General features: G+C 34.4%; 1 protein-coding gene across 1 annotated transcript; it reads left to right on the top strand.

Moving 5' to 3' along the window:
* Positions 1-1298: 1298 nt before the first annotated feature.
* On the top strand, positions 1299-1718 carry LOC150032114 (uncharacterized). Its single transcript, XM_090308397.1, has one exon. It carries the CDS (start codon positions 1299-1301, stop codon positions 1716-1718), a length of 420 nt encoding a protein of 139 aa, XP_090164523.1.
* The last annotated feature ends 11066 nt before the right edge of the window (positions 1719-12784 follow it).

Raw genomic sequence — 12784 nt, 5'->3', positions numbered from 1 at the left:
TTTGGTGAGCGATGTCATATATTTATAGACCATAAAAGTCTAAAGCATATCTTTGATTAAAAGGAACTAAACCTAAGACAGAGAAGATGGCTTGAATTGATTAAAGATTATGACTGTACAATTGACTATCACCCAGGTAAAGCAAATGTGGTAGCTGATGCCTTAAGTCGAAAAACTAGATCAGCTAGAGCTAGTATTAATTCAGTGAAGGGTAGATAGATCCATGAGTTATATAATGCTAGGGCAGCATTATCAATTGGTCGAAAAGGAGGATTACTAGCCTTATTTCAAGTGCGTTCTACTCTTGTAGAAAATATTCTACGTGAGCAACTAAAGGATTCTGATCTGAAGAAGTTAGCCGAAGAAGTGAATAAAGGATTGAGGACGGACTATTAACTAAGAACAGACAAAGTGCTACTAAAGGAGGGTAGGATTTGCATACTTAAGGACTTAACTCTTAGACAAGCTATACTAGAAGAAGCACATAGTTCGGCATATGCTATGCACCTAGGTAGTACGAAGATGTACAGAACATTAAAGAAATCATACTGGTGGCTGGGTATGAAAAAAGAAATAGCGAAGTATGTTGACAAGTGTTTAATATGTCAACAAGTTAAACCAGAGAGACAGAAACTAGTAGGATTACTTAATCCACTCCCAGTACCAGAATGGAAGTGGGAACATATTACAATGGATTTCTTGCATGGATTACCTAAGACACCAGCAATCTATGATGGTATATGGGTAATTGTGGATAGATTGACAAAAATAGTTAAGTTTTTACCTATTAAAGCCACTTATACCCGGGACCAACTAGCTAAGCTATATGTTGATCAAGTCATAAGTCAGTTTGAAGCTCCAGTTTCAATTGTATCAGATAGAGACTCCAGATTTACATCAAAGTTTTGGCCTAGTTTGCAAAAAGCTATGGGGACCAAGTTATATTTCATCCACAGATAGATGGTCAGTCTGAACGGACAATCCAGACATTTGAAGACATGTTGAGGGCATGTGTGTTACAATTCAAGGGCAGTTGGGATACGCATCTGTCGTTAATTGAATTTGCATATAACAATAGTTACCATTCGAGTATCGAAATGGCACTATATGAAGCCCTATACGGAAGACCATGTAGGACTCCAATATGCTGGAATGAAGTCGGTGAAAGAAAATTACTAGGTCTAGAACTTGTACAACAAACATCAGATAACATTAGGATTATAAGAGATAATCTTAAGATGGCTCGAGATAGGTAGAAAAGTTATGTTGATAAGCGGAGAAGAGAATTAGAGTTTGAAATGGGTGATAAAGTATTTCTGAAATTATCTCTGTGGAAAGGAATACTCAAGTTCGGTAGAAAAGGGAAGTTAAGCTCGAGTTATATTGGACCCTATGAGATAATAGAAAGGATTAGTCCAATGGCATATCGATTGGATTTACCCCCAGAATTATCTCGTGTTCATGATGTGTTTCATGTGACAATGCTAAGAAAGTATGTGCCAGATCCTACTCATATATTATCTGAGCAACTAGTACAGTTGAAAGAGAATTTGTCGTATAAGGAGGAACCAGTGGAGATTCTGGACAGAAAGGAACAAGTCTTGAGGAATAAGATAATCCCATTAGTAAAGGTGCTATGGTGGAATCATGCTATAAAAGAAGCAACAAGGGAAGTTAAGGAACAAATCAGAAATAAGTATCCGCAGTTGTTTAACTGACGGACTTGTGGCGAAATTTTGAGGACGAAATTTTTATAAGAAGGAGGTAAATGTGAACCTCGAATCCCAATTTTACACTTAAGTGTGTTTTCTTATTTAAATTGTCTTAATTTTCCACTTAATTGTGTGTCTCTATTTAAATTTTTATAAATAAGTTGAGTTGGTTGATGAGAAAGTTAGTGTGGAATGGTGAAGAAGGAATGGGGATTGGAAAAAGAAAAATATGGAATTGAGTTGGGAAAGTTGGGGGAAAATAATAAGTAGGTTGAGTTAGTATGGAATAATATGGAAATTAAGTTTGGAAAATTTGGGGAAAAATTCGGCTAAGTATGGAGAAATTAGGTGAAGTACGTTATGGTTGAAGGACTGAGAAAAATATGGGATTTATGTGAAATGCGAAAAATATGAGAAATTACTTTGGAAAAATTTGGAAAATTCGTGTAAAAGTATCACAAAGTGGTGAGAAAACGTGTAGAAGTTGCACGGAGACAAACAATTCGCAGTAGATAAGAGTGAGATCGTTGAGAGTGAGATCAGCGAGATCGTTGAGAGCGAGATCATTGAGATCGAGACCAGTGAGGTTGGATAGAAGATGGGAGAGAGCAAGACCAGCGAGAAAGCTGGAGAGAGCGAGACCAACGAGAAAGCTGTAGAGAGCGAGAGGGAGAGCAAGATTGGAAAGAGCAAGACCAGCGAGATTACAAGAGAGAGCGAGAGTGAAGAGAGCGAGACTAGCGAGAAAGTGGGAGAGAGCGACACTGCCAAGAGTGGAGAGAGCGACATTGCCGAGCGCGGAAAGAGCGAGAGTGCCTATGCGTTAGCCTTGCTTTTTCTGATTCGAACGTCATGCTCACGCCTCGCCTATGCATTGAACGGCCGAGCAAGCTTCTAGACGATGTATTTGGACGCGTTGGGGTAGATTATGCATTTGAAAACCCTAATTTGAATACAAACAAAGCTTGAAGACATAAGGGCAAGCGTCAATTAAAATATAGGTGTCCGATTAAGAGAAATTCTTAAACCCTAAGAAACTGTGTTGGATGCGTTTGAGAAGAACACATTGAACAAAGGTGAAGTCAGCTTACGTTGATAAAGGGAGGATTAAACATTTGGCCATATAACTAAGTATGTGTTGTCAATCCCACGAGCAATTTGAATGCCTATAAATAGGGATTTGGGATTTCATTTTCAAATCACACAAAAATCATAAATTTCGTAGAAAAAGTAAAGAGCGGTGAGGGTTCAGAGGAATGTGTCAATTTTGGATGAAGAGATCTTCCAATCTACTCATGAGTTTGGAATGATTCTAAAGCCATCTGAAAGCTCTGAAAGTCTAGTTTTTAGAGTAGGGTTACCGGAGGAAAAGGCTCAAAGGAACTGAGCTGGAGGTTGAGAAGAATCCAGAAGGGTCAGACTGTCGGATCAGTCTGGGCCAGTATTGAAGATTTTGAGATTCCGGCCTAACCACGGGGAATTCTGAGCTGAAAGTTTAGAGTAAGATTCTAAGACATTTTAGAATAAGTTTATAGAAGGAATTTTTTCCAAATAATATTTGGAACTATAAGTAATCTAAGTTGTAAGTTGAATCTGGATTCTAGGGGTGAAAAAGGGACCCGAGGAGCTACTAGATTGAAAAGTTCCTAAGAGTTCGAGGTGAGTGGCTAAAATGTTTTTGAACTAAAAAGTTTTTAAACTGTTTTGATTACAATATTTACAGAAAGCATGTTTGTGAAAATAATTCTCATACCTACTAGTTTTCTAAAGTGGTTTCCAAGCAAGTTTGAATTGTGATTTGAACGCATGTATATTGTTGAAAAACTATTTACATATGTATATGTATTGATTTTATCCAGCATGCGTTACCATCTTTAAAGCCATTTGTATATGTGTTATACTGTACATGCTTTAAAGAGAAAAGTTGTTTATAAATAGTTTTGGTAAAATGCGATGCCGAAGTACAAGGAGAAGGCATCCACCCAACTAGATACTAAAGTACAAGGAGAAGGTATCTATTGGTACTGAAGTACGTTTGAGAAGGTACCAAGCCAACGGGATACTGAAGTACGTTAGAGAAGGTATCCTAGTAGCTCGATACTGAAGTACAAGGAGAAGGTATCTGAGCAATAGTACCTAATGTGTGAAGGTACTTAGTGTGGCCACAGGTGAATAAAGTCAGAGATTGAGCAAAAGGGTTCTCTCTGGACTAGTAGTTGGTGTTGGGATTATTTTACTAGTTATACAGTACTTTGATTTGAGAAATGATTTTACTGTTTTATGTTTAAAACAACTTTATATAATTTACGCTTGGAAAATATTTATGCTGCAAAAGTTTATATTTCAGATAAAACTATTTTCTGAAATTATGCATGAGAATTTACTATGTTTTTTCGATCACTCACTAGGCGTAAGCTCACCCCATTTTCAAATGTTTTTATTTTTTCCCCCTACAGATAGCGGTCAAATCCTCTGAAGACAGCTCAGTATCTGCTTTGCCACTAAAGGACGAAAAGACTTGTAACCATTTGCTAGGTGGTTACTGTTAATATTGTATACATGTTACTATTGTTCATATAGGGACTAGGATTTGTGGGTTTTGGGACTTTTAAATCTAATGTTGTAAATACTCTAAACATATTAAGTTTCTAAGTTAATAAATTGTGGGCCTACAGCTGTCCCGTTGCATATAATTTGTATTTGGTATTAGAGTAATTCCGCAAGAGATTTTAGGCAGTAAGTGTCAGCCTAAGGGTTGATAACTGCTGCAGTCACGCCCTTCTCTAGGCTAAGAGGGTGATCTGGGGTGGGGTGTGACAAGTATGGACCTTTCAAGTTATTCCTTGAACACGATCCGGTTGTATGTCAACTATATACTGTTCAAATTACATTAAATAACCTCAAATCTTAGTTTATTGGAATTTGAATTATGCAAATAATAGAATACTTTATTCATTAGATAAACATATTATTTATTATTAATAATTTGTTTACGAATTTATACAGACTACGAGATTTAGGACATAAATCCTAACACGCCATACTAAGCTCTGATGGAATTTGTAATCATATATTACAATTATTGGACAGACAATGAAGCAATTAAAGTTGAATGTTGTCGTTGATTTTTCTTGTAGGATAGTTTTCCCTTTGTCTTATCCTTGACAGCATGTGTTTGGCTTAATTTGACAGCGTCATGACTTTCAATGTGATTCTTTAGAGATGCGATTTCATAATCTCTCTCTTTGATTGTTTTTATTAGCATGTTCACCTTCTTTCCTAATTCATTCTTTCTTATTCATTTGTACCTACATCTATCATCACGACTGACGTTATATTGGGGTTTAATGCTTCCTTGTTTGATTGCTCAGAAAATGAAGTGACTTCATTTGACAGAGGATTCTTCTTGATGACAATCCTGCTATTTGTTGATTTTGATAGTTGCTCCCATATATTCCAGATAATTTCAAAGGCTAGTTGCTCTTCAGATTATTGAATCTCGTCGGAGCGACTGTGAGTAATTTTTCCCATGTTAGTGTCACTTGAAGCTTTGAAAGTTTCGCTTTTAGTAGATAGATTTTGTGTGAGAGAAAGAGATGAAAGGTAGATAGGTCCCATTAGACATGTGAACTACTCAACGAGATTTCTGGAGAAATTTAATTCATAGAATTTGAACTTTATATTTGTATTAATTTCAGTATAGTATAGTAAGTACAATCTCTAATATTTGATTATTTGATTATTTCTCTCGAAAAATAAACTTTAATCTTTAAGCTTTTTGATCTTCTTGGAGGATCGCCCTTTGAACTTGCTGATTAGCTTGGAGTAGCCTTTGGACTTTAATTCTTAAGCTTGTTATCTTCTTGGATGATTAGTTTTTGGGCTGATGATCTTTTTGGAGGATCGACCTTTGGAGTTGTTGATTAGCTCAGAGTAGCCTCTCGACTTGTTAATAAGTTTGAATTCGAGTATGGCTTGTTGATCTGTTTGTGAGCTTTTCCTTGAGTTTGAAGAGTTTGAATCTTTAGCTTGTAGGCTGTGAAGCTACGGTCAATTTGTTGAATCCTTCTAATCTTTGAAGCTTCTAATAGTTTCGATCTTCAGTTATTCAAAACTTGAGTACTTCAATTTTTGGAACTTGAAAAACGATTTAGTCTTTAGCACTTGAGAGCTTAAAATATTTGGTTTCCAAGACTTGAGTGCTTCAGTATATGGATCTTAGGAGCTTCAGCCTATTGGGATTGGTGTCCTAAATCTCTCTTTATTCTCGTAGTTTGTAAACTTTATAAATAAATTATTATCAATAGAATAATTGTTATTTTATTGTCCAATAAACTAAGTTCCTTGATTATTTTATGTAACTTAAACATGTGTGTCGAGATGTACAGATGAATCATGTTTAAGTACTGACCTAAATAGCCTGTAGTAGATGGATAAGATTGGGTACCTTATCCTTATGACACTACGGATATAGCTCGCTTTGTAATTGTTACAAGTATTGTAAAGTGCTACAAATGATCTAATCCTGATCATTAATGTGGAGACATGTGAGCGGGGTTATCCTATACAAAGAGTTTGTATAAGATCGAACCACAAAATGAATAGTCTCTCTTTATAACACCGTTGCTAGAATAGACTTACATTTCACCAAGATAACCATAGGTGACTTGACCTGAATTCTAAGTGTTATAAACTCCTACCTATGAAGGCGATTCTTTAATTTTCATGCGTGAGAGTGGTTAGTTTCACCAACTCAATATACCTACCATCTTGGGAATTAATTTGATTAAGGAGCTGGGAAGCAACTACACAAGAAGGAATTCACTCATTCCCTATTATTAAGGTAAGTAAAGAAATTGATCCCTTAAGGACTGATTTCGAGGCTTGGACAATGTGGTGCCACACACTTTCCTAATCAGAGAGGGGTTTGGTTATAGTTGGACTATAACTAATTATTCATTAGAGGGATCAATGGTACTTAAGAAGTTAGAGGTAACTATAAGGGTAAAACGGTAATTTCTATTAAGTTGTACTTATGAGCAATTTATGAAAGGTCAACGCGTTGTTGATTGGTTATATCCAATGGACACAGAAATATATTTGTAGTGCGAAGAGTGAAGTTGTCGGTCATTAGTGGAGTGACCATCAGTTAATGGAACTGAAGTTGATTAATTTAATTAAAGAGTTTAATTAATTAATCAAGTACTATTGGAGTTTCAATCTATAGGTCCATAAGGTCCCATCGCTAGCTCAATTAGGATTAATGAAAATCGAATTAATTTTGGATTAATTTGAATGGTTTAAATTAATTAAAAAGAACTAATTAATTATATGAGATATAATTGCTATAGTGTATATGATATAATATAGGATTAATTTGAATTGTTCAAATTAATTAAAGAGAATTAATTATGTATAAGATATAATTAATATAATGTATATGATACATTATAAGTTTTAATAATATATATATGAATATGATTCAAATATTAAATGTATGTGATACTTTATAATATAAAGTTTTAAAAGCAGAAATAAATATTTGAATATGATTCAAATATGAATTATATGAATATGGTTCATATAAAAACTATAAGTTAAAATTAATATAAATTTGGTTCATATTAATTCTATAAGTTAAATGAGAGATTAATAAACTATAGGTTATATTATATGTGATATAATACTATATGTTATATATTATATGTGATATAATATGTAGTTTTATTAATATATGATAAGGTTAGTTATTATACATTTTATTTTTATTTAAAATTCAAAAAATATATATTTTTTTAATAATTAGCGAGGAAGTTATAACTTCCTCCATTAATCTCTGGTGTGAATTTTCTCTCACAAATCTCCTACTCCCTTCTTCCAAAATTAATCCAATTGTGAGCCCACAACTCCGCAACGATTCTCATCCTTGAGAATAACGAGGAAGGCCTCATGGTCATGCCCATTGGTTCTTTCTCCTTTGTTGCGTTTGTGGAAATGAGACCAGGGAAGGCGACCATTCGTGAGATTGGAGAGGAAACATGCAAAACATTTATCTTCAAGGGTGAGACTTAATTACCTTCATTTTTCACCTTTCAAGCATGCAGTAGATTTTATTATTTTGGTTATCCTGGAAAAATAATTGGTTTACTCTTTATTTTCGATTTTGGATCCAAAATGAAATTAAAATTGCATGGTGTTCACATGCTTATGCTTAGGATTCAATCCCTTCACAACCTTCAGAGTTTTAGTATATCTTTTGTGAAGGGATGAAAACCCTAAGGTACAACAGAAGCTGAAACATAAAACCATTTCGTTTTTTCAAATTGGCATTTAAAAACAAAATATTATTTGCATTGGAATAAAAAGTAATAGCGATTAAGCATGCAATTCCCAAAAAGACTAATTATATGGAGAAGAAAACCTTACCTTGCAAATCTTTTAACATTGTGTAGAATTTCTCTGTTGAATTTTAATTGAGCAGCACCATTTAGAAATCTCCCTATTTTTGCAGGGAATTGAAACTATTGAGAATTGTAGGATTCCCTCTTTTGAGATTTGGGAATATCACATAACAATTTTTCTTTCTTTTATCAGAAAGAAGAAAACACACAGAGAGCTTGAGAGCCTTCTTCTCTCTCTACAAAACCAAATTGTTTTGTTAAAAAGAGATGGTGAGAGAGTGGGGAGGGGGGGGGGGGGGGGGGGGAGAGGAAGGGGGAGAGAAAAGGGGGGGGGGAAGAGAAAAATGTGGGGTTGATCCCACGTTTTCTCATAACTTCCCCAAAATGAGGAGTTAATTTGTTTAAATTAAAATAAATTAAATTAAATTAAACTAGATTTATTAATTAAATCATATTTAATTAAAAAATATTTAAATCACATTTAATTAAATAATCATTTAAATCATATTTAAATGATTTCTTCTCGCATAACCTATAGTTTTAATGTGCATCTAGTATACATTAAATTTGACCTATAGTTTTGATTTAATAAATTTAATTAAATTTAAAATTATATTATATTAAATTAAATTAAATAATTAATCAATTCTTCAATCAATTAATCATCCAATTAAATATCACATATTTAATTTAATTTCCCATTTGAATCATATTAAAAAACATTTCTCTCATTTGATCTATAGTTTTAATGCACATTATTTTTAACCTATAGTTTTCGAGATGACTCTTATTCATATTAAATTAATATTTGAACTTCTTTAAAATACATACTTCGGTCTCTCATTTATTAATTTTGAATCATATCCAAAATTAATAATAAATTCTAAAATTAAACTTTATATTAAAATGTATCTACATACATTAAAAAAATTCTCAATTCTATTTAATGAAAAATTACCTCAATACCATTTATAAGCTAAGAAGGGGACCTAATAGACCTGCAGATCAGAAGCTCTAACAACGTGAGATTAAATGGCTAAACTCATTATCAATATTCGTTAACTGTGGGTACACTCCACTAAAGACCCACAACTGTACTCTTCTCACTACAGATATGTTTCTATGTCCACTGATATAGACCAATAACAACAAGTTAGTCCTTCATGAGTGTTCGTAACACCAACTGGACCAAATTACATTTTACCCCTAGGTTACCTCTACATCTTTAAGTATCAGTGCTCCTCTAATGAACAACTTGTTTATGGTTCAACCATTAAACAAAAATCTCTTTCGAGCCAATGAGAGAGTAGGGCCCTTTGTTCAAGTTTCAGAGATACCATTTAAGGAAACACTCATATACTTACCCTAAAGTCAGGAATGAGTGAAATCCATCTTGTATATTATGTTCCTAACTACCCATTAGGTCTTATCACCAAAATGGTAGACATATTGAGTCGATGAACTGACCATTCTCATCCATACAAATCAAATGACAATCTCTTGTGAGCAGAAGTTCATAATATACTCAAGAGTAAGACTAAGTTGCCTAGGTCATCCTATTGAAATAGAAACCTAACTAGTCAACGAAGTTACATCTAATGATTACTATTTCGCGGTTTGATCTTGTGCAAACTCATTCACAGGATGCCCCCACTCGCGTATCTCTTACATGAACGCGTTAGATCACTACTTTTGTGTCAAATACAAAGTGGGTTGTATCCATAGTGTTACTAGGATAAAGTACCCAACCTTATCCCTATACTACAGACCTTGGGCTGTATCTTGAACATTGATCCCTATATGTGTCTATATACAGTTCAAGACTCATAAGACAACCTAGGATATTAGTTATTGGATTCTACGATTAATAAGACAAAATTAAATAAATATCAATAACACTTATTGATAAAAATATTAATAACTATTTATTAATGAAAATCATTTAATTATATTCATTATCTATGAGTTTTAGGGCATAAAATCCAAAAAATTCCCACTTGAACTAAAAATCTAGTTAGTGGGATGTACATTACATGGAACAATGGGGATGTTACAAATACAAAGAAAAATACAATAAACTAGGGCATCTCATACCCATTACACATCTCCCACTTGCCCTAGATTACATAATGTATATATCTCGTAGACCTAGATTCTTTAGATGACTCTCGAACAGTTTAGTCGAGAGAGCCTCGGAAATGGATTAACAATGTTATGCTCCAAAGCGATCTTTGTGACGATCACATCTCCTTGTTGCACAATCTCCCGTATCAGGTGATACTCCTTCTCAATGTGTTTTCCTCATTTGTGGCTAAGAGGTTCTTTCAAGTTGGCCATAGCCCCACTGTTGTCATACCATAAAGTGATTGAAAAGTTCATATTTGGATCAACTTCCAAATCACTTAGGAACTTCCTTAGCCAAACTGCCTCCTTTGCTGCTTCACAAACAACTACATACTTAGTCTCCATGGTTGAGTTTTTAATGTATCTTTTCTTGATGCTACGCTCTACTACAACTCCTTCATTCAAGGTGAACACTGATCCTGAGGTGGACTTCCTGGAATCCTTGTTAGTTTGTAGATTAAAATCAGTGTATCCCATTAGGATCAAATTCTTAGCTCCATACACCAGCATGTACTACTTCATTCTCTTAAGATACTTATGGTTGTTTATAACCGTATCCAGTGATATAACCCTGAATTGGATTGGTACTTATTGACTATTCCCATTACATAACAAATGTCTAGCCTAGTGCAGAGCATAGCATACATTAAGTTGCCTAAGTTAAGGCATAGAGAATATGTCTCATATCCTCAATTTTTTTAGATGTTTTAGGAAACTATTCCTTAGACAAGTGAACCTCGTGCCTAAAAGGTATTTTAGAGTTCTGCATCGAATATTGAGTCAATATTTTGTCGATATAAGTTACTTGAGATAGAGCCAACGTTCTGTTCTTACAATCCCTAATAATTTGGATCTCAAGAACATACTGCGTCTCTCCCAAATATTTCATTTGGAATTCGCTGCTAGCCATTTTTTATTATCAATAAGGTACCTTACACCATTCCCAATTAGTAGGATATCGTTCACATAAAGTACCAAAAAAGCTACTTTATTGTTGATGATTTTTTTGTACACATAAGGCTCATTAACGTTTTGGTCAAAACCAAAAAAATTTGATCGCAATATCAAACCTAATGTTTCAAGATCTGGATACCTGTTTCGACCCATAAATGGATCGATTCAGTTTGCAAAATTTTTGCTCCTGACCTTGGGCTGAGACATAAATATATTCTCTTCAAAATTATCATTCAGAAAGGCTGTCTCGACATCCATTTGTCATAACTCGTAGTCATAATTTGTGGCTATAGATAAGAGAATTCTTATAGACTTAAGCCTAGCAATAGGGGAAAAAGTTTCTTCATAGTCAATCCCTTCCTTTTGGGTAACCCTTTGTTACAAGTCTAACTTTGAAGGTTTGTACCTTCCCAGCTACATCTCTCTTTCTCTTATAGATCCGTTTACACCCTGTGGGTTTAACCCCTTCAGGTGGATCTACAAGATCCTATACTGAATTGAAGTGCATCAACTTCGTTTCAAGGTCCATGGCTTTCACCAATTGGTCATTGTCTACATCATTCCTTGTTTGCTTATAAGACAATGGATCCTCAACACCATCATCTGATATGACAACTTGAGTTTCAGTTAAACCCAAGTAATAGTCAGGTTGTGCTACAATCCTCCCACTGCGTCTAGGCACTCTCAACGATTGAGAATGATGAGACTGACTTGAAGTGCTAGTTCTTTCATTAACTCTTGATGAAGGACCAACATCATCATCTACAACTCTTGTTAATTCTTCAGTAGCTTCATTTAATACTAATTTGCTTCGTGGTTTATAATCTCTCATGTGATTTTCTTCCAAGAATGTAACATTTGTCAATACAAACACTTTCTTTTCTTGTGGATCAAAGAATAGACCATCTCTCGTTTCCTAAGGGTAACCAACAAATTGGCATAATCTTGAACGAAGTTCCAATTTCTTAGGATTTGACACTAGCACATGTGTTGGACAACTCCAGATCCTGAAGTAGTGCAAACTAGGTTTAAGCCCCTTAAATAACTCGAAAGGTGTTTCAGAAACATTTTTCGATGAAATGTTGTTCAAGATATGAACTGCAGTCTCTATTGCATACCCCTAAAACGAGCTAGATATTTGAGCATTGCTCATCATAGAATGAACCACGTCTAATAAGGCTCTATTTCTCATTTCCAATACACCATTTTGCTGAAGTGTACCAGGTACTGAAAGTTGAGATTGGATTCCCTGTTCTATCAGATAGTCTTGGAATCTTAAATCCTATACTCTCCACCTCGATCAGATTGAAGTATTTTACTAGTCTTACCTAACAAATTTTCAAATTCTGTCTTATACTCCTTGAACTTTTCAAGGGCTTCAGACTTATGTTCCATTAGGTATAAGTAACCATACCTCGAATAATCATCTATAAAAGAGATGAAATATTCGTACCCTCATCGAGCTTTTACATTCATTAGACCATAAAGATCCGAATGTATGAGTTCTAAGTGCTCTTTTGATCTATAACCTTTTCCACTAAAAAGTCTTTTAGTCATTTCACCCTAAAAAAAAGATTCACATAGAGGTAATGA

The sequence above is a fragment of the Benincasa hispida genome, chromosome 12 (genome assembly GCF_027475165.1).
Source record: "Benincasa hispida cultivar pf3 chromosome 12, pf3_genome.v1.1, whole genome shotgun sequence".
Taxonomy (NCBI): Eukaryota; Viridiplantae; Streptophyta; class Magnoliopsida; order Cucurbitales; family Cucurbitaceae; genus Benincasa; species Benincasa hispida.
This window is presented reverse-complemented; position numbering and strand designations above follow the sequence as displayed.